Source organism: Takifugu rubripes, chromosome 20, assembly GCF_901000725.2.
Source record: "Takifugu rubripes chromosome 20, fTakRub1.2, whole genome shotgun sequence".
In the NCBI taxonomy this organism is placed as follows: Eukaryota; Metazoa; Chordata; class Actinopteri; order Tetraodontiformes; family Tetraodontidae; genus Takifugu; species Takifugu rubripes.
Genome location: NC_042304.1, coordinates 9,544,158 through 9,567,757, shown reverse-complemented (window position 1 = coordinate 9,567,757; position 23,600 = coordinate 9,544,158). Strand labels below are relative to the sequence as shown.

Genomic DNA, 23,600 nt, shown 5'->3' with positions numbered 1-23,600 from the left:
AAAAAAAAACTGTGAAATAATCTCTTCCGATTTTAAACAGGCGGTAGCAGCAGCTGAAGAAGGGTGAGGGAAACAGACGATGTGCTCGAAGGGAAAACGGCTGCGTGTGGAATTTTCAATTGATTAAATGCTTCTTATGCTCGCTTAAACACAACTGGCCCAAACATGAGTTGCATTTGTCAACAGCCTCCCAATTCTCCTCCTCTCGCCTGCACTCAGGCACGTAATCATGCACGCACGCACGCACACTGAGGCCGCGATGGTTTGGCCTTTCAGGAAATTCATTCATAAAAGATGGGCCTCTTTACACACAAAGGCATCACTAACGAGGGCCGTCCTTCCTCTGTGACATAATCCAGCTCTTTAAATCCACCCACCCTGGAATTAAAAACAAATGAAATGCTTCACACGATGCCAGCTACCTCAAGGTCTGAACTCGCTACTCTTACTTTGGAGTCTGCATGCATCACACAGCTGAGATGACTCGTGCTGTTTTGAATCAGCTCTGGTGCCTGGGGAACAGTTAACAAAGGATGCTGTTGTTCACTGCAAAGACCAAGCACGTCTGCCTTCCAAACACACCCTTACAAAACCTTGTTTATGAAACTGTTAATTATTATTGGATTGATGCTCTCTAGGAACCAAAACAACATAGAGACAAATGATGACCTGCCACAGGTTGTATATATATTAATCCAAGACTCCAAATCCTTCTTTTCGCTGTGATTTCAGAGGAAATGGAAACACTGTGATGATCCCTGGAAAGAAGCCTCTCTGGTATGGAAAATCCAAAGTACTGCTCCAGTTACAGAATAAGAGAAAAGTGTTTTGGACCGTGGTACTGAAAGACACAGACAGGCAGGCAGACAGGCAGGGTCGAACAGCAGCTCTTAAACAGGGACAGTGTTTATCTGTCCAGCTGAACTCTGTGACTCCAGCTTCAAGGTCTGCTAGAACCATCCAGAACAGCGGCTGTGGCGAGGCTGTCGGAACCAGATCGAGTGATTTGGCAGTGTTCTCCTAGAGTGGAGAGCCCTGGAATGATGAACACGTGACATGTTTTGAATGGACTGGCTTACACACAACTGTTTACCTGAGGAATTGTGACAAACGAAGAAGCCAATGTGTCGTTTTACACATATTAAACATCACCAGGCTTTGGCGATCCTCATTAGGTTCCGTCTGTCTCACTCTCACATCTGTCTGCCTGTCTGGGTTTAGGTTCAACCTCGGCCAACATTCATGATAGGTTGCCCATGACAAAACCAGAGCAGCAGAAGTGACTCACAAAGTCCCCGATGTTGGAACCGCAACAGAATCCCACTGGAAAAAAGTCTTTTATATCACATCTAAACATTTATATCCAAGCAAACACCAATGATGCCGCTCTACCTAATGCCTCCGGGTGTGTGACTGAGACTTAAAGCAATGTTCTTTTCTGTCTAAGCGCCCCATAATCCCTGCAGGCTGGCAGCATACACGGGAAAGTCAATCACACACACAAATACACACACAAACTCCTGTCAGGCTGAAACGTCCGCCTTGAAGGTAAACTCACATGAAGCGAGCGCGCGTTTACCTCACCATCATATCGACATTCTAAAAATTTTACTCCACGGGATATTTTTCAACAAATTTGTATTTTCAATGAGCAAAAACATTAATAGGCTGCTATTTCATAGGAAATAACCTAAAGTGAATAAAAGTAAACAGGCCTTGGACAGACTGTAAAGAGCCCAGTGAATAATCAATAGGAAACTAACTGCCTATAAAGGAGGCATTAAGATCTAGAGGCATTATAACTCTCCAGTGCACCTTTGAAATAATCAGCAGTTAATTAGAGAATTTGTCTGAAGCCTGTGAAGATAAAAATAGCTCAGCCATCTCTAACCACTCTTATTTATAAATTTAATCCGCATGTGAAAAGGCTGACAAACCGTGTCCGTCTGTGCGAGCACAGAATGTGATGAATTAGCAGTGTTCACTTCCTGTCACGTGTGTGTATGTGTGTGTGTGTGTGTGAGTGTGTGTCTTACGTGGTAGAGTTTACGGTCGTGTATCCAGAGGGACACTCTGGAATACAGGCTCCATCATGGATGACATATTCAAAGCAGCCTGGCTCAATGTCCTGGTTCAAATTTTTCATCCGTTTACACTGGTTGTGGAGGTCCTGGACAAAAAGACACATTAATACAGAGTAATACACACAAACATCTCTGTCAGACATCTATGCTGCCACCTTAAAGAGTTCCAAATTTTACCAACCTGGCAGAAGGAGAAGCTGACACATCGCCAGCCCCTGAAGATGTAGTACCCGGGGGGGCATTTCTCCACACAGGTGTTACTGTGCAGAAGGTTCCTGCAGGCCACGCAGCTGCTGGCGTTCCCTGGCTCAGAACAGCCACCCAGGCACTGGTCATGGCAGCACTGACCCTGGAGGCTACATGTCCCGTGCTTACAGGTCTCCGCGCACACTAGAGAAATAAAAGGGGGGAGAGAGAGGTTAAAATCAGAAGAGAGAGACCTGAGACCGTGACAGTAAGACAACACTGACACTAGAATATGGTTCGCTGGTAACTTGTGTTTTCATCGTGTCGCCATTACAAGGACCCTGCAGGTGAGCGGCCATGTTTGAGTACAGCTCGATGGCACTTGACAGATGGGAAGTGAAATTTTACCGCTGGGGTAATCTCATTTTCCACAATTAGATAAACACCATAACCTGAACTGACAGGCAGAGACAGGTGAAAGAATCCCCAGCTATAGCGCGAGGGCCAACGGGGTCCTCTCTTTAGCCTGGCTAATACATTAATGCAGTGCTAATGAGCTCCAATATCAAGTACGCTATGTGTCCCTGTCTGAGGTGACATTGGATTTATTGTAAACACTGATCATGGTACGATGAGGCGTCGCAACTGAACTGTGCACGAAAACGATTAAATCAACTGCTCCACTTCCTTGTCCGAGTGTCAGGAGAAACTGATTAGAGTTCAGCCTTTACCAGACGCTGACCTTTACTCAACTGCTCATGCTGCCCAGGCGCTCACACATTTGGAAATCACAATAGGTTACCGAATGGTAAACGTCTACTAAAGCCCAAAGCAGCTCTTTGTCGGCACGAAAATGTGCAAACAAGCGAGACTTTTGGAAAGTGTGCACAGATAACCCCTGTGTACATTATTAACTAATGACGTATGCCAGCCGTCCTCGCATGCCACCACTCTGAGGACATCACATGAGCTCCTACTGACAAAGGTATGGCGAGGACGCCGCCCCCCCCGCGGGACAGACGGGGTTGTTGGAACAGCAGAGGAGAACATCGGATAACAAGGGGAAAGAAATTAACAATGAGTGAGGGGACCGGAGGGACAGAACCACAGAGAGGGTGAATGAATGACGTAACAGAAGCAAAAGCCCCACTAATGAGGCGCTCGATGCAGAGCTCGCTTTACAACTCGTGCTAGAACACCCACCGCAGCACAAGCTCTGATCCTGAGAGAAAAACGACCTCTTCTCCAGCCCCCCCTCCCCTTGTGTGTCTGCTGTGTGCGTGCATGCCACGGCCACTACATCACACAACAGAGCAGGATAAGAGGCGATGCCGATCCAGCTCCAGCTGAGAATCCATGCCGGAGTGCAGCTGCAGCCCCAGATCCACCCTCAGCCTCAGCCAATGTGTTGGCTGATAGGGGGAGGCAGCCATTCAATGGCCTCTTCCATGTCTGAGAGGAGAGCCGCCCAGGGTTAACACTCGCCTTGCTGGGGCAGACAGGGGGCAGACAGAGCCAAGTAGCAAACACATCAGGTAAGATGATTTTCCGGCTTCAAGGAGGGGTTTATTACTTGCTAATAGGGGCATCTGGAGCTAATTCAGGTCCGATTTGTTTTGAAAATAAATGGATCCGCTATTCCAATGTTATTGTATTCCATGTATTAGTCTTTATAGTGAATTGTTAAATGACTTGTTCCTTTTCTCTTTTTCACTCTCCCATCCCTGCAGGGAGAACGGCGGTGGCACTGTCGCACCACAGCAACACAAATCTTCATTCTACTCACACCAGCACCAGGCTACACAAGCTAGCTGATATGCCAAACATACTCCAGCCCGCTCACTCATTCATTCTTTCACCCCCCCTCCTCCTCTCCCTCCTGCGCCACTCTTCTGTTCGTCTGTGCCACTGTGCCTCGCCATGCCCTGCACCAATATCTCGATCTATGTGCCGCCTGCCTTTCTAGGCCACTGGGCCCCTCCCACTTTCATTCATACTATGCCTTGTGTTGTTTTCATGCTGGCTCGGTGGGGGGATGGAGTCATAGATGGAGGGATGATTTTATGCTTCAACAACAGAAGTGGGAGGAGCAGGCGGCAACATCCTTGAGAGCTTATCTCTCATTAAACTGAACACACACATCCGCACTCACACACACAAACCTGTCTGTGTCATTCAGTAATTTTCTTGCTATTATCCTACACACATACACGGTTCCAGTAAGTGTTTTAAATGCAAAGCCCGATCAAAGGCGCGTTTACCTTTCATTTGGCCGTGCCAGTGCAGAGTGCAGGCTGCTTAGTCCCCGGGGAGCAACACGGGAGAAGCGGGACAGCCAATAGTGTGCAGCCACACATGGCAACACTTCCTGCTCTTAACACATAAAACCTCCCCTTTAATTGGCAGTGTTGTCTACAGGCAAAATGCTGGGAACAATAACAAACACATTTTTACCCCAGAGCCATTTACTCAGGAGAACACATGAAAGCACACACACCATAACCCTCTTACACACACAGACACACACACAAAGCTGCTGGATTCAGGTTTACTATATTTGGCCACGGTGGGAGACCTAAGCTTCAAAAGCTTTGCTATAAATGCTTCGAGTGATCTGATGTAAGACATTCGCCCTGAGTAAAGAGACGGGGTGATGTAAACAACACGCGCTCGTCGCTGCGAGGGGACGGCGAGACATCGATATACTAGCAAACAAGCACGTAAGCTGACTAACACAAACGTGCACTCAAACAAAGGTGCAGGTCTGTTTGTGTTTGGTGTGAAGGCCGACAGGAGGGTAAGACGGGAAGAACCAGTGGCGAGGGGACAGAACTCAGAAGGCCACATATTTACTCAGGTCTCCCTGCAATTAGCAGGAAAATATGCTTTTACACTGAACACACGATTCCCCTTGATTTGAACCGAGGCCGTCTTTCTTCGTGCGGCCTGGCTTTTCCATCTTAGTTCTGGTTAAAGGGAAGGTTTCACACCTGTAATTTTGGTCTGGATCAGACAAAAGTGCTCCAGACCACAATGATTAGCTCTTAAAGCACGCTGGGTTTCTGAGGTCAACCTGTGCACATCAGACATCTATATATTGCATAAATAGCCAAAGCTCTCTTTTTAATGGATGTGAAGCGCGGATCACCAGCCTGCACGTGTCAGACGGAAAGAGTGTGTGAGCTCATGCAGTCACAGGAGTGTTCACACGACGTGACCTGTGATACAGAGCCTCGGTTATTTTAGGATCAGGGCGCAGTGGTAGTCACGTCTTTTCACCTCTTCTGTCTGATGCATATCTGCTGTCAAAATAACCTGCAACTTTATTTGCGACTATATATGAATGCTTTTTAAAAATGGAGCTGTTTTTGGAAATATCAAATTAAATGCAATGATACGCCGACATTAGCGTTTCATTAGCATTGAGCTAACAGACTAGCAGCACGACAGTAGGGATAAAATGTCAAAATCAACCCATGTGTTTCCTGAAACACTTAAAAAAGCTGTGGTTGAACTTTTCCCAAGCAGGGTGGCAGGTAGAGACGCTCTACTGAACAGTTGCAGCCTCCGTCGCTGCAGGGAAAATGAATTACAGTCCCATTTCTATGGCTTTGGTACTGATGTGGCATCAGTGGCGATGACACTACAATTCGCCGCAGAAGGTCAATAAACAACAGAGCCACACATATAGACACCATTAAAGGGTGGGCCTGGCTTAATTAGCACGGTTTTGCTCCCTTCAATGTCTGCCTGTTCATTGATTTCCTTGTCTGTGTCTGTGTGTGTGTTGGCCAGCTCTGCTGGTCCATCTTGTTACCATGGAGATGAGTCCAGACATAGACAGTCTGTAGTAATTAGTTACACCCTCCCAACAGAATTTCTCTTATATTCCCCACTAGTAATCATCCGTGTCTTGTCTTTTCATCATTACAGGCATACTTCCTCTCTCTCTAAGCTTGAGGTGCTCCTCTCTCCCACTTCACTCCTGACCAGTCACCCTTTCTCATTCCCTCCCAGTGAGCCGTAGAGTCTAGCCTCAGGTGTTTGTTTCAATAGAAAGCTACTAGATCAAATGGCAGATGTTCAAAATGGAGCTACGATCAATATGACCCACCAATGAGCCACCTGGCCACTCCTTTATTATTTGCCCTTGCGAAAGATCAATCGTTATTACCCTCTGCACTCGGCCATCATCGTCTCACCTCCCCAGGCCCTCTCCTGGTCACCCCCCCTTTTCACCACTCTCAGCTCGGTCTCTCATCCCTGTTCTTGTGCCTGCACCATTTCTGAGGTATAATCAGAAATATACGGGCAGAGATCCGATGTGACAGAGCACAGGATGATGCAAACACTTGTGAAAACCTCCCCATACTTTCAGACACGGATGTGGACACACTGCAGATGTGTGCACACACACACGCGCACGCACACAAACACACAGCTCCTGCAGATTTTGCTGACTGGATACGCAGCCGTGCTCTGCGTCATCAGACTCCCCTTCGCTCCAGTGTCCTCTAACCACTTGGATCAGGAAGCCTGCAGCTCACAGATGAAGCTGCCATCGCCAACACGTGTTTGCGTGACCAGGTGACCACCGCGGGCAGACGAGACCTGCTAAAGACACACCGGCGCGCGTTTATCTGAGACGCTCACAGAAAGAGACCAACGTCTGAACGCTTCGGAACCTGATAATGAGAAAATTCCCATTGTAATATAACTTATATTCAAAAAGATTTGCACAGTGATTTGACAGATAATTGCATCCAACATTTCTTTATTTGTGTAATTTAACTGGAGCCAGCCGTGACTAAGGTGCTTCCCTGTCTGCCTCAGTGGTCCATTATCTCCTCATATTAACCGGAGAAAGACAGGCAGAAGTGAACCCAGACTGCTCTCAGTGTCCTCAGATGGCACTCTTAGAATGTTTCTCAAAAGGCTGATTGTAACAGATTCCTTCTTCTCCTCCTCTCCTCTTCCCTTCATTCATCCCTCTCCTCCACCTCTACCTCTGTTGCGCCGCCACAACTCTCATGTTTCAGGGGCTTTGAGTTCAGACAGCCCCTACAATTGTACTCACCCATGCAAATTCCCCTCCTACATCTGTGGCAAGCAAAGCAGATGTTCAGCTAGCTGCTAATGTATATCGCTAAATGGGTTGAAGCTTTTTTGTAGTTTTGTGCATTTGCATATGGACACATGCTTAAATGCTCAAAAAGCATATCCCTTTTTCCTCTAAGGGGACTATTTATGCAAAAAAGAAACTGGATCATGCAAAATGATAGTATAGATTTGCTTTTCTCTGACAAAAAAAAAACTTTTTAAAGAGGTGTTTGTAAAATTAGCATATGTGGTTTTTGATTAGACAAACAATAGAGAATTAGGGGACGATAAATAATGCAGCAACAAGCACCTGGATGCACGGGAATGGACAAAAACGCAACGATAAAAGAGAGTAACAGACAGGAAAACAGAAGTTGTCTCTTAGACACTGAAACCTGGAGATGCTGCACTAGTAAACTTAAGCTTTTCACATTCTAAACACACACACACACACCCACACACACACACGTCTCTGCAGGCTGGCCAGATGCACAGAGAAGTAGGCACAATGAGGGGGCCAGGGAGCTGCAGCTGCAGTGCAGATGCTCATTGCCCTATTTCATATTCACAGCACAGCACAGAGCAGAGCCAGAGTACACAAGCAGGAACAAACACATACATGTAGACACGTGTGTCAGGACAGCGATGAAACGCGGACGCCGAAATAAAATACAGCTTCGGCGTTTCACGCATCTAAGTCCGAGCTCTCACAAAAATCGTAAATACAACTTTAACTATAAAAGCAGGAAGTGTAATCAGATAAATCTGAGTGTCTGTCTGTATCCTGTCTCAATTCAGACGGCTGTTGAAGGCTGTTTATTTTCAGGAGGAAGAAGGGAAGCTCTTCATCATTACTGGGAAACAGCGGCTTGACGTGAGGGGCCACGTTCATGGATCCTCTGATCTGTGCAGAACACACAGAAAACCCAGAAGAGAGGTCGTCGGGACCTCAACACGTGAGCCTCAAGCAGCCCTTCCTGAGGGGCAGCCTCAACCTTTGACCCAGAGAAAACTAAACATCACAGGCAAGAACCAAACTGTACTCACCGATTACGCAATGCAGCGCACCCTGACAACAGACACACATCCAGGTAACCCGCTGTATTCTCTTGATATCAGGGCTTCAGCCCGAGTGACTTTTCCATCCACTCGCACATCTGCGAACGCCGCATGTTTTTTAAATTATCACGATTAAATGTTTTGGTTACTGACAAACTTCTGCTCCACACGTCACCCCAGTAGTTGGCGCTAATGCACCAATTATCTGCCATTAACTCCAAAAGCAGGAGGAGACGGGCCTGTGTGGGGGGGGGGGAGTCTTGGGGTCATTGACTGAACCCACAGGTTTCACAGCTGCTAAACAACGGCCAAGAGGACCGTCACTGACATTCCCCTCAGTGGACCCAATGTGCCAGATGAGACAATTCCTGATAGTAAATCAAGCTCAGATTGCGAGGAAAAGGTGGTAGTGAAGAGGTGGAGGCGAGAAGAAAAAGGCGGGAACTGGTGTTTGTGCGAGGAGGGGCTGCCTGAGTGGACCTGGCTGGGGAACCTCAATGACCCTGCTCTTGATTCCCACAACATGCAGGGAACGCAGAAATCTGCTGATAGTTCTGCTAATGATACCGGAACTACGCAATTAAAACACAACCCACTGACTTGTGTGATAAACCTTCACTCCCAGTTGTGTTTAGGAAACAACACGCTGCCAACAGTGAAGCGAGGAGGCTTAATTGTTACTAAAGTCTAAAAGCCCTATTCTGCTGCCAAAGAAGAAGTGTTTTTTTTACTAAATTTAAAGGCCAAATTGATCTAAGAAGGGTGTAAACCTGAATGCTGTGTCCAATAACTGCACAGTTGGCCGGCGTCATCGCAGACTAACCACTTGCGTAGCTGCTTGTTATCTGTAGTGCAGCCTGAACATTAACCTATTATAGAATTGAATTATTTTGTTGGCAAAGTATGAATCCGTAAAACAGTGGAAATGAGATCGGAATATTTACGTTGCAGGGCGATTTACATGGCGCCCCTAAAGTTAGTGGCCACTGTGCTCCGAGGAAAAAGTTGCTCTGGATCCGACGTTGAACTATTCAGCAGGAACGTTCCACAGACTGGGTGCTTGTTATGAGGGTAAATGTCAGGTACACAATGTTCTGGGGCGGTTAATAACCCCCTGAGACGCCGTCAAATGTGAGTGCCTGGTGTAGCACAGTGGCACCGGTTTCAAAGGCCAGTAGTCACAAGATGCACAAGGTTATAAAATCTAAAACAGGCCTCTGTTATCTGCACCTGAGAATCGTTCTATGGAATTATGGGCGGTGATGCATCTCTGATCTGCTGAAACATCAGAATAAGCTTCTTTTTTTTTTTTAAAAAAAGGAAAAATTGAAATGCTGCAAAGTGACGCTACATTAAATCATCGTGATTTAACGTGATTTCTGTGGAAAGGTGATGTCATTTTCTGCGAGCAGCCCCCGACTGGCTCGCGTCCCAGTCCGCATTCTTCTGTGACTTTACTGTTTTATAGTTGAGGGCGACTCTTGATGAGAGCTCCACCTCACCGCCTGTTTAGATAAAGGATTCCTGCATGTTCTCGCCATTATTGTCTCCAGCGTGGGTTGGTATGCTCCACACACCCAGGAAGAGTTCGAAAATAAAGGTTCACAACAAACGCTGGAGCAGGATCTGACCCCCCCCCCCCCTCATGTTTGAAGTGGTTGCATTTGACTTCAGTTGTGCTAAATACTGGAGCTCCAGGAGCATTTGGTGGACTCAAGAACGTCCCCCTGCCACCTCATCAAAACAGTAGAGAGTCCTTTTCATTAAAATAAAGAAAAAGCTGCTCCGGACGCACGTGAGGGAGTTTCCTTTGGTTGTTGTACAGTAGATGAAGGCTGAACGTTTATTGCCGTAACTTTGGGAGCAGGAAGCGTATATTCCATCCCTCCAGATCGCCGCGCTGGGTTGGCTGCAGACAGGGAATACAGTAGGAAGACCACGCACGACACGTGCATCCATACAGATGCACCAGTGAACGGAGGAGGGGGAGGCATGAGCGAGGAGCGCTGGGAGAAACGGAGGAATTCACTGGGGAAAAAAAACCAGCCGCGGGTGACACGTGCACGACAGTCGAGCACGCCGGCGTGGAGGAAAAAGGGAGGAAATATCTTAGTGTCAATCTGAGAAGGTGGATTTCACAGTCCGGGCCAAAGAGTTCCCCGTTTGTGTCCTCTTGGCTCTCATCCCTCCCTCGCTCTGTCTGATCAGTTCCCGTTGAATAACGCCCCTCCCCCCAGGCCTGTTTTTCTCTCCTGGTACAGGAATTTGTGGGGCGTCTCCTCAAAAACAAGATTAAGCACAGTTACCTACGGAGGGTCATTAGACGGAGGAGTCAAGAGACGCGTATTCTTACACAGCGTTTACTGTTAGAGTGCCATTAGTAGAGTTACTAATGGAAACATTTGTTAGAAATGCAAATATTACTGTATATGATAACAATCCAGTCCAGAGTTCAGAAGCTCTTCCACAGGCTGTGAGAACATAATGATGACAAATAATAACATTAACCATGATGGGCGACTATAGCTGTATTTTGAAGGCTTGCTTAAAGAAAATTAAGCGCAGATGTTCTTTATTTTATGCATGACGCTCGGGCACATGGTGCACCCCTTTGGGGCCTGAGTGAAAAACAAACCAAGACTGTAAATCCCTCTGCCACAGAGAGGAAGGGCCAGCCACAAAAGATACAGTATGTGGCCAGATTTGTTCACGTCTGCACATAGATAATGAGTGCAGTCTATGCCGGGGACAAAAGAGTATAAAAAAAACAATACGTACATTAAGAACAGTGATATAATGAGAGGGTGAGGTTGCTGATGTTGTTGACAGAGGCCCTGCACATGGGTGGCACACGAAGAGAAAATATCCCATTGAAGCAAACTTGAAGTCAATGTAGATGATGAGCTCTCAAAAAACCCCTGAACCCCCAAAGGTTTCACCCCTGAGCTTCATGATGACTAAACCAACACCCCTAATTTAAGCGTAAAGGTTGCCCAATGCTACACAAGCGCTCCTTTATATTGCACTTTGTTTTAGAAGCTAGCAGAATATGTAATGAGTTATTGTTGTATATTCAATGTGGTGGCCTCGGGCAACAAACAAACAAAACACTCCTAGAAAGATTCAAACAAAGTGCAAGAAGACGTCTATCTCTAAAACCTGCCTAAGCAACCATAATGAATGAAAGCCGATGTTGCCTCTGGGTCAGCTAGCTACCAGACAGCTGTTATTCTAAGAACTGCTGCTTCTGCGTGTGTGAGAGCGAAGAGAAAAAGATTAATGAGCATGGAGCTGTTTGTGGATCAGTATCCTTTACACCAAATGCTTTGCATATAACCGGAGTGAGGAAAAATCTGCACTTGCTGAAAGGACGGCGTGTCAAACGGTTCAACGGGTCACAAATGTTGCGCAAAGTGGGGCGATTCTGCGAGTTTCTCCCAAGTATGAGCTGAGCTTTAATGCCGCTCTGAAGAAATGGCCGTCTGCTGTGGAACAATGGACAGCCGAGGTCACGCGTGAGTATTAGTAATAAGATTTCAAAAAGGAGAAGAAGCGACAAATTGAATCAGCGTGGACGGGAAGAGCTTGGCCGTTAAAGGGAAAGCGGCTAACAGGAGACGGTAAACAGGTATTAAGAACCGACGCTATCAGCGGTCGTAGTTGCTTTGAAAATGGGGAAGCGTTCACTGGGGGAACCTTTAATTTCAGGTCAACCGAAACATTCAAAACTAATTTACATTTTAAAATTAGGAAGGACATACCAGGCTGGCAGTCATGTGAAGAGGAGGCTAACAGGAAATTAGCAATAAACACAGCTCTAATTTTGTTCTCTGGTGACATCGTTTTGGTTAAACTAATACCTCTCTGATGACTGTGCTGAAGTCAGTTCAGAGAGGAGAATATGGCAGAGAAACCATCTATTACCAAAGCTATTTTTCCAGTCTAGAAGTGCACAACTGGGGCATTTATCCCTGTGAGTGGCACACATGAGGTGAAGAGCCTCGAGCAACATACTGTCCATAGTATGGAGTCACAGAGTGTCAGACAGTTCCTGCTACAGATATGACTCCAGCCAAGAGGACAGGGAGCTTGGGTTTGTCATCCAAGCTGCTATCTGAATACATTCACAGATTTCCTGCCATCATGGCAATGGACGCACACAATAACTCGATTGTTACCACTGAAAACATTCATTTGGTGCGTTCTTGGAGGCCTTTGTCCTTTTCCGTTATCTCCCAGTGTGTCTTCTCAAGTCAAATTTAGCGTTGCCAGGCGATGCTATTGCCGATGACAGTCGATGATGAAAAATCCCGTTTTTAGTCGATATGATCTTTGACATTCCTACAGAGGACAGCGGGATGTTGCGTAATAAGTGGATGAAATAGTTTAACTGCATCTTTTGTGATGCTTGCTGGTTAAAAACTCAGCGACAACCGGAGAAATCAGACACGTGTCATGTATATCGTAGCACTGCTAACCTCGCATTACTACTACATTACACCTGATCAGTCACACACCTGTGGACAAACAGCATGTTTCAGCTAGAAAGTACATTCCCGAGTTAATCGCACAGAATGAGCGTTTGTTAGCCAGGTTAGCGGTTCTGTTGCTAGATGGTGTCGATGTCATGTGTCTGCTAACGAGCGTGATTGCTGGTCATTACAACTGGGTCACATGCGGGTTGAAGCTGATCTTATTAAACTAATTTAGAGTAGTGTTGAGTCTGACATTGGCACGCTGCCAATCTAAAACAGGAAAATGAGCGTCACATGACGGCAAAATTTCTCAAGGGAAGCCGAGACACAAAGGCGTAAATGCAAAGACGATCGCGCGCAGGTGCGCCGCAGTTTATCAGGCGCGAGCAGTCAACGGTTCCCAGAGCCGTGTGTATCAAGTGAATGCGAGTGTGTGTGAAAGCCACAGGAGAGCGCAGTGCGGTTGGCTGACAGGCCGCGAGCGGAGCGGAGCGCAGCAGCACGACCTTATTTAGTTGCAACAATGCCATCACAGGGCCTGGAACAGGAGACACTGGAGAGAGGAGGCAGCGGCCAAGGCATGCTAAATATTAGCTGGCCTGGACGTCATTCTGCCTGGTGACACAAACAGGAGTCGTAAGAGGGGGGCTCGCTAGCTCATGGTTTATTTTAAGGCTGAGCTACGGGTGCTCAGAGGGTGCAAATATGAGAAGGGCATGTGTTTTGGTAAAGAACGAAAGCTTTTAATATTGTATTTCTTTATATTATATCGGTTTTTATCCAATATTTCAAACTAGGCGAATTGATGCAAAGCACATTTAATAGAAGAGGTACAGAGCAGCGAGCAATAATGCATCCACCAACGACGCGGGACAGAAGAGATGTGCTCCCTCAACTGCCGGCACAAACACAAACTGCCCCACGAAGAAGATTTTTTTTTAAAAAGTGGCGCGGACGAACACGAAAACACCAATCACGCAGAGCGTAACTCAGGCGTTCACCAATGGCAGGCGAGCACAGTGGCGAGGCGGCCATCTTTAGTAACAGGAGCCAGAACTGACAAGTTTGGTCTATCATTTTGAGGCCTAAATTCCTGCATGTCTGCATACCACAGCGTGCAAGAGGAAAGAAGTGGGGGAGAGAGGGAGAGCACACAAAGCAAAAGAACAGAGGGACAGAAAGGAGAGAGTAGAGGGGAGAGCGGAGGGAGGATCTTTCCCATTAGGTGGAGCAACGGAAAGACCCAGGAAAAGGAATGGATTAAAAAAAAAGAAGAAGAAAGCATGTGTTCCCTTTGGTCCGGCCGTTAGGAGGTTTTCACAGATTCTGCCCACACAGGAAGATACGCGAACCCTCTCGGAGGAATGATTAACTGCAGTTATTCCATAATTTAAATAGCACCACTCCAGCTATCCACAAGACAACGGAAGGCCGATGTTTTATAGTTTGCTTTGGTGTCACAGGAAATTGGCGTAATTCCCTGGAAATTCAGATTCAAAAAGGCGTCCTTCAACAACAATAAACATATTACACAATAAGGTCAGGAGAAACATGGAGGACACACACACACACCCCTCTCCACGTAGGTGTTGAGGTTGGAATGTGTGTCTGTGTCCCAGCACTCCTGCTGGGTTCTGCCTCCCCTGGAGCCTCTAACCAGCTGACCTCTGACCTCAGGGGTTCAGCTCAGGGTCACATTCTCCCAATAATGCTCAGCAGTATTTGCCCAACATCGCCCTCTGCCCACCTAGCGTCGCAGGGATTGCCTTAAATAGACAGAGGTCACAGAGGAGGAGCGCTCATCAACGCTCCCGTTTACTGGGAATGCTGCTCTTTTCCCGGACATTTAACAGATTCTGCGCAGGGCGGCGCTCCTGTGAGGTCAACAGCTCTTTTTTGGGACTAAGAGAGACACATTAACTGGTTTTTAACATGACAGGAAGATGATTGGGAATGAACGCTACCACGTGGAAGAATTGGGTTTGGAAGGCACTTCAATGATCGGAAGGTCACGTGAGAAAAAGGTTCGTGCAGGAAGAGTGACTTCGGAAATGTGACGATTCCCAGCGCTGAATCGGAGACGAATGTAATCTTCAATAACTCCTTCTGTCCGTCCTCGCCTGACCCGCGTGCTAACGGCAAGCAGAAGACGTGCGAGTGAACGTTAGATACGAGAACCGAAGCCACAGCTCAACCACTGCGGCAAATTATTTAACTGCGGGAAAGGCTGCGTTTTCTAAGGTGGCGTAATGACAGAATTCCTGGGAATTTTAAATGTCCACACGACTTGTCCCACCCTGACAGCAGAGCCACTGTAACACCTCACGGCTCTGCGGTCCTGCATGGACGTACACACACCTTCCTAATCGTGGTAATACCAACGGACCCGAACACTCTCTCGAGGCTTTGTGGGCTCGGTGTCATGACTGGAAGCAGGAGGCCACCTGATCTGGCCAAATACCTGAAAAACAACCCTCCGTTCCATGCGGGAGGAGGGTAATATTTTCCTGCCTCACACACGCTGTGCGATCTTTAAACTTCACCTCTTGTCTCTGCTAATTTCCGACTACACTGGCTCACGACTGGGGATTACATTTTTGCTAGAGGCTCACGGGATGATTAATGAAATCAGCGTTTGCGGCACTGACGGAGCTTGGTATTTCTGTCACAGGGCTGCGGATCCAGACAGCTGTAATCCATATTTTTCCCCCCAGCATGTAAATAATATCCTCTACACTTCACTCTCTTCATCCATCAGCCGTTCCCCAGGGCCCGGTTCTACAACTTGGCAGTAGGAAGTGCTTTGGACAAAGCCAGGAAGCAATGAGGAAGTCCATTTAGACAGCTCATGCTGCAGCTACAATACACACACACACACACACACACACACACACACGACAGAGAAAACACACAGAACCAACCACGCACGGAGGAATCACTTATCCTTCTCTCCCCTTGTCCTGATATCAGGGTAGAACCTGTGTTTTTCAAAAAGAAGACGGAAAAAAACCGACTTGACGCAAAGCAGCGGGACAGAAGTACCCACGGTATAGTCTGTTTACATCTTTACAAACAGCGGCGTGTGTGTAAACCGCGGCTTGGATGCGGTAGTGCTGGTTCATTCATGAGCTGCAGGAGAGGGAGTGTTTTCCAGATCCCCCGGGGTGCCGGGATCACGCTCCCCGCCTGCAGCAGCAGCAGCAGCACGGGCAGGGTGGGTGGAGGGAAAGGCTGCGTATAAACACGCGCGCCCATGCCAACTCGTCAAAGTTAATTTGGACTTGTTAACAAGGATGCTGGCTTACGCCGGAGAAAACACGTGAGCACAATAGCCCCAACTGTCTTCTCCATCTGTTTCTGCTCATGCACTCCTGTTTTTGGGTGCATGCAGGCATCGATCAATGCGGGACAGAGCTGCATCGGGATCACAACACGTTGCAGCACCATCCCGTCATCCTGAAGGTACTTCTCCAAGTGTAAAACAAGCTCGGGTTATTCCGGTCAGGGAGGAAGTAAAGGATTAGGTCTCATGCTCCTTTCTCCCATCAGATGGCAGTAAACTGTCCATCACAACGTCATTGGATCAGAGTAATGAGGTACTTAGACCCCAGTCAAATTTTCTTTTTTTTTTTTTAAAAGGTCTATTACATATTTCACAAATAAAAATAAGATTGAGATCAAGTATATTTGTCTTCAACAAGAGGGCCAGACAGCAGGAGTGATACAGACTGACCCATTTAGATTAGCCAGAGCAGATTTAACCTGTTAGAAAAGTGGTACACTCCATGGACTTTTCTCTGTTGCCTTTGATGGTAGGTGGGCTGGGGTGTGTGTGTGTGTGTGTGTGTGTGTCTAAACAATTGACGCAAACAACAAAGTACTTAGGCGCAGCAGGGTGAACTTTGACCCGAAAAGCTTGCTGTGGTCCTGCTGGTGTGTGTTTTTGTGTGCGAGTTGTGCAAGCACAGCACTAGCGGTGCTGTGAGGCTGAACACGCTAACACGCTGCCTCGCTAACGCAGCCTCTTATCGAGACACCACATAGAGCGTTAGCTGCCGTTCGCTCTCATATGTGCACATTACACATACGTCGAGATCTACAAATAAAAACTGGAATAACTACACAACATATGACATGCACAGAATTATTAACTATGTGCCTGAGATAAGTCAGGACTTTACAAGAGGGACTTCCTAGATTTCCTGGCAGTTTGGCTCAACCATGAATTAGTAAGGGCTGCAGCATCATTAAACATGACATGACCGTGTACATATAAAGAATGTATGCACACACACACACACACACGGTGGTATTCCTGCATTCTAGAAACACGTGTATGATCACAGGAAAACAAGCTCTCCCTTGGCTCTTTCCTCAGGCGGCTGGAACCCAATAAACACGCAACAAACACAACCCCCCAGTTTCCACTCGCACTTTAATGCTCCATCTAATGTGCTCCGATACGACACGTGTGTTTGTTAACTTTTTATTCACAGAGGCCCCTGGACGCACAGCGCCACCCAGCACGTGTTAAACTGTGTGTTGCCGTGTAACCCCCAGAGAAAAACAGGTTCTCTCTCCAGGTTCAAGTGCGTGAGGGGAAATATGGCGCTATAACTAACCTAAAGCCGGGCGTTCATGGATAACCTGGTGGCATGAGAGTGTGTGGGAATGTGAAGCTGTGGCTTTGGACCCATAGGAGAATGGCACTAAAGTACACGTACATCAAACGCACAAACATTTACACATACTGTACACGTATGTGTAAATGTTTGTGCAGCTCGCAGCCATTGCATCACGCTCTAGAAACGGCTGACGTACGGCTCAACTCGCCCCTGTCACACGGTCAAACCTGTTCCCATGGTCTCGGCACGGCAGGGGCGATACAGGTCGGGAGGCCGGCTCATTTCTACGTTTCTATAAACAGAAAAGCTGTAAATGTTGTCCACTCTATCAAGGCCGACCCTTCAACGTAATATGGGCAGAGCTGGAGGCAGAAACCCAAACAGAGACATGTCATGTTTTATTTTCCCTGCAGGGAGACCTCCTAAAAAAAAACAGAAAAACCACGCAGCAGCCAACGTTACACGGCTGCTGCATTAGTCCATGTTGAGTGCCGTATTTTCACGACTATAAGGCGCACCTAAAACACTGAGATTATCTCAAAAATCGACGGTGCGCCTTGTGTGTGGACCGAGTTCCAAAATCTGCTGTGCGCCTTTGGTGGGTGCACTGCAGTAAACGCTCCGCCCATCGATTAGCGGCACACCTACACGTAAGGATCCCCTAAAATGGCGCCGGTCAAGCAAGACGCGTATGAATGAGGCTTACTTTAAACTGCAGGCCATCGAATATGCGGCTGAAAATGGCAATCAAGCAATCTTAGTGTTTTCGCTTTATGAGGAGGCGGCATCTCTCGATACGTGCGAGGACAACTGTTGCGCAGCGGCTACCCGCGGATTACTTTGGTAGGCAACATTGGAGAGGGCGGCCATCTTCCCTAACCCTAACCAGGAGAGGGTGGCCATCTTCCCTAACCCTAACCAGGAGAGGGTGGCCATCTTCCCTAACCCTAACCAGGAGAGGGCGGCCATCTTCCCTAACCCTAACCAGGAGAGGGTGGCCATCTTCCCTAACCCTAACCAGGAGAGGGCGGCCATCTTCCCTAACCCTAACCAGGAGAGGGCGGCCATCTTCCCTAACCCTAACCCTAACCAGGAGAGGGCGGCCATCTTCCCTAACCCAAACCCTAACCAGGAGAGGGCGGCCATCTTCCCTAACCCTAACCAGGAGAGGGGCGGCCATCTTCCCTAACCCTAACCAGGAGAGGGTGGCCATCTTCCCTAACCCTAACCAGGAGAGGGCGGCCATCTTCCCTAACCCTAACCAGGAGAGGGCGGCCATCTTCCCTAACCCTAACCCTAACCAGGAGAGGGCGGCCATCTTCCCTAACCCAAACCCTAACCAGGAGAGGGCGGCCATCTTCCCTAACCCTAACCAGGAGAGGGCGGCCATCTTCCCTAACCCTAACCAGGAGAGGGTGGCCATCTTCCCTAACCCTAACCAGGAGAGGGCGGCCATCTTCCCTAACCCTAACCAGGAGAGGGCGGCCATCTTCCCTAACCCTAACCAGGAGAGGGCGGCCATCTTCCCTAACCCTAACCAGGAGAGGGTGGCCATCTTCCCTAACCCTAACCAGGAGAGGGCGGCCATCTTCCCTAACCCTAACCAGGAGAGGGCGGCCATCTTCCCTAACCCTAACCAGGAGAGGGCGGCCATCTTCCCTAACCCTAACCAGGAGAGGGTGGCCATCTTCCCTAACCCTAACCAGGAGAGGGCGGCCATCTTCCCTAACCCTAACCAGGAGAGGGCGGCCATTTTCCGCACCTACTGCCACGACAAGATAACCGCGCCCAGCCACATCACCAACATGGATGAGATCCCTCAGACTTTTAACATCCCTTTGACTCACAAAGTGGAGAAAAAGGCACCAGTGCGATACGCACAACGGGGCACGAGAAGTCGTCGTTCACCGTGGTTCTCGGCTGCCACGGAAACGGACAGAGCGCTGGATGACGGAAGGCGAACACTCCTTCACAAAGACTATGGGGCAGCGGCAGGCAAGTTATGCCACCAATGCGGGTGGATTGTAGACGCATGGGCTATGATACCGTCTTCATGTATTGGAAGAGCTTTCACAAAATCAACGCTGAAGCGGAACCGGTCGTTGAGTCCGATTCAGATGATTAAGAAGAGGAATTCGGGATGTTGGACATTGAAATAGTGCAGCTGTTTAATTCAGATACAGAAGATGAAAACTTTGATGGTTTTGTGGCGGAAGAATGAATATTTTGTTCAATAAATGTGTCGAAACTCACTGTTTTACTTCCGTTGTCATTTTTTACTGTATGTTTCAGCATGCGCCTAATAATACGGTGCGCCTTATGTATGTTTTAAATACAGAAATAGCACCCGTAACTGAGACTGCGCCTTTTGATACAGTGCGCCTCTTGGTCGTGAAAATACGGTATAAACATGGCCAAGGCCGTCCACTGACGTGATTGCTTTTCTGTCTGTGAGAGAGACAGCGAGAGTTCTCCAAGAGTCCTCTCTGTCTCACAATAGACGCCATTCTCTGTGTTTACAGTAGCAGAGGAAAGATTGACTGACCAACTGGCCGACACACAGGCAGCTGGCAGCAGCACAAAGCAGAGCCGCAGCGCCCTGTTTACCCAAAAGAGGGGAAAGCTGGAACATTTACACCAAACAGGACCTCTGCACCGTTTGTCCTCATTAACGCACCTTAAACAAAATCTTTTAAAGATGTTTACCTACCTGAAAACGCTGGTGTGGGTCTCTTAACGTTAAAAAGCTACGGGGTCTATACTTACGGATCTTTTATCCATAATGAGCATCATTAAATGCTAATGAAGGAGACATTCTATTTTGATGCATTCCAAAGCACTATTCTGAATATTCCATTTATTTGCTACTTGAATTTGAGCTGTGTTATAGTATCAGGAGATGACGACTACTCGAGTACGAGCACTTACTTCTCTGGCAGTGGTTTTGTGACCAGCACCGTCCCCTGAAGTGTCCGTTGATGGTGTTCTGCGGGCAGATGGTCTGGCCGTGGGCGGTGCCGGGACAAACGTCTCCGCACTCTCTCTCGTTCTTATTGGCCACGATGTAATTATCCTCCACCGAGTCCAGGATCTTGGACCAGTCCAAGGTGGACAGGTAGCAGAGGTCTGGGTTCTTCTCGATTCTCACGGCACCTCGGGTGATGTTCATGAGGCTGTGGAGGCCCACCTCCTTCAGCTGGAGCATCTCATAGAGCACCAGGGCGTAGTTGAAGAAGAGGTTGTTTCCACGGATCACCGTCAGGTTGGGGAAGAGGTCGCCGAGGGTCTCCAGGCCGTAGACCCTGAACAACAGCACGTAGTCGGTCACCACCTGCAGCTTCGGGTAGGTGAGGCCGTGAAAGTCGTCCGGCTTCGTCTTAAACATGAGCAGAATCTTCAGATAGCCTTCGATGATGGTGCAGTTCTCCAGAGACTGGAGGTTGGTCACATCATTGCGGATGTCCTTGCTCTGACAGACTGGAAATCCACAAAACAAAGCAGGCGTTACAAAGCAGATCATGCAACAGGTCAAGCACAGACAAACTCATTTCTTAATTTTTATGGCTGTGTCTAAAAAGAACTTCACTTATTTGCTTCCTCTACATTTAAACTACAAGTGACCCGCATGCAGCGTCCCCACTATAACCCCCCCCCCTCTTCTCATTGGCTCGATGGCGTTACTCCACCGAGGAACGGGTGTACGCCACCGTCTGATTTGAATGAAGCAGACATTAAGGCATTAAAAGGAATAACGTCCGGGAGCAAAAGGCTTTTCCACGCTCATTCATATTCTTTGGGAGCTGCTGCACACGAGCACAGACCAGCAAATGTGCATCCAGCTCAGAGGAGGGGGGAATTCATTAGACGGTGCTGAACTAGATGTACAGACAGAAAAGGTGTGATTCTGCTGCTGAGAAGAAACACCACTGTTATTTCTAACGTTTTCAACTGCAGAACGCAGCAGTTTCATTAGGAGTTTCAGTAGAACACTGCAAGTGTGCTGCTGCAAAGCTGCTCTTAACTATTTAACCTGGTATTAGTTCATCCCTGGGAGCTAGAACACACACAACGCCAGAGTTCAAGTTTCAGATCATGCCTAATATTGTGACTTCTGTGCCATTTTAGTCCTGAATCTGAGGCAGATAGGTGTATTTGTGGCTACGACTCACTACATACAAGGGTAACGTTCAGTTTTGTTTTTTTTAATCATTCCCAACAGAAAAGACATCAACGTGACCACACTTTAAATTTAATCACATGCCAACGGTATGTTTGGTCTGTGTGGGGTCCAATTTCCTCTGGATAAACTCTTCTCCACAGCACTAATTATTAACGCGAGGCTTCGAGGCAATTTAGGACGATTTTTAAGATTTATCATCAGGCTGGCTTGAAAAACTCGAGATATGGAAAATGGAATATAACCTCTTTGGAATAGCAATGATATCACCTGCTCGCGCTCTCCTGCTTCTCAATGAAGGAGATACAAACACAAACTCATCAGGCTATAAAACTCTAAGTGTCTCCAATGTTGTGGCCAGTTTTGCCACTAACGTGTCACCTGAAGACTCACTTTTAGATAAATCCCTCTGCATGACATTCCAAAAACACACTGAGAAATGATATAGTAATTGCAAAGGAGATAATGGTTGAAGTCATTTTCAGGTGCGAGCTAACCATTAACATCTCCTGGAGTTAATGGTTAGTGAGGCGTGCGTGTCAACCATCAGGGTTTAAACTCAGATCAACAGCACATCAGTGGAACACTTTCACCATCTCGATAGGACGGTAAATCTGTAGCAAATGTGTCCGTTCTCAGCGTTGGCTGAAGTCAACTCGTGTCATCAGATAATGGCATTTGGAAACAACAGCCACGAAATCCTGCCAGAGTTGCTGTGCTGGCAGTGTCTTAATGAGATACAAACTGTATCAACCCGTTTGCTCCTCTCTTGTGCGGCAGCTGATGGCATTCCCAGTGATAAGAGCAACCTTACACCGATCTGTCCCTTCGTCTTTATCTGCTGGACACATCACTTCAAGGCCTGCAGGTGGCCCACTGGCTGCCAGCCCGCCGCACTAACTGGACACCTATTGTGCAACACAACACACTATGTAACAACATCAGCAGGCTGAGGAAGAATCTGGCCGACTGTCGACTTCAAGGCAGGCAGAGAGCGGGTTGTTGCTTTATTGATGTGTGGATCAATGTGGAAACCACTCGACCTCTGAAGACAAGACTGGGAAGGTCAAGTTTGAGCCATGTTTTTGGTGGTCCGTGACAGCGGCAGCCTAGTTATTAAACAGGACTGTGCTTTCTTTTCCTCCGTTACACACATAAACACTGTGTGCAGGAGGATTTATTATTAGAGGCATCTTTAGGCCCAAAATGGTTTGTGACCGTACTCCAGCTTTCAAACCAGTCCAGCATTTAGTTGTAAAGGAGTCGTCGGTGCGGGTGGTTTAAAAAGGGGGGGGGGGGACGCTTTCTGGGAAAGCTAAAAAGCTGGCGAGGCAAAAGCTGCATGCAGAAACCAAGCAGAAAAAGGAAGGTGTGGGAGAGAACTGGGCAGGTTCTATCCTGTCCTGTTAGGAGGCTTCTCTGTCTGCAGCGTCGCCACGACCAGTCGGAGCAGCCCCGCTGTCGCTCCTCACGCTCATTTATACAGCTGATCAAAAATAAAGGAAATGTTGATATTTTAGGGCCGGGCTGGAGCTTTTACTCACATTCGCCTGCAAACTGGGATGCTACAGGTATGTTAGAAATGTAAACGTAGCCGGTAGCTTAGCGCAAGTTAGTAGCCTAAGACAAAGAAAAAACGGGGTTAGAGAACCGATTGAAGGTGAGAGCAGGGAGAAACTGTAACCGAAGCCCTGGGAGCAATGCAGAGTGATGTAAGGGACCTTCAGGACGGTTGGCGATCATTTGCATGAATGGAGAGCTACTATGGAACCCTGGAACATGACTGACAACAGACACACAGGCCCACAGGGGGAGGCGGGCTTTGATTCTTGCTGGTCAATTAAAAACAACAGTGAAAAATACAAGAACACTCCAGAAATCTACATCAATGGGT

General features: G+C 47.7%; 1 protein-coding gene across 2 annotated transcripts in view; it reads right to left on the bottom strand.

Moving 5' to 3' along the window:
- insrb (insulin receptor b) overlaps positions 1-23,600 on the bottom strand; it is a 41,548-nt gene that overhangs the window by 6,924 nt on the left and 11,024 nt on the right. For both annotated transcript variants that reach the window (XM_029827752.1, XM_011614866.2), the window contains exons 2-4: positions 20,458-21,006; positions 2,266-2,474; positions 2,037-2,170 (exon numbers count right to left, since the gene is read on the bottom strand). In XM_029827752.1, the coding sequence (XP_029683612.1) occupies positions 2,037-2,170; positions 2,266-2,474; positions 20,458-21,006 (892 nt within the window). The remainder of the gene's footprint in view (positions 1-2,036; positions 2,171-2,265; positions 2,475-20,457; positions 21,007-23,600) is intronic.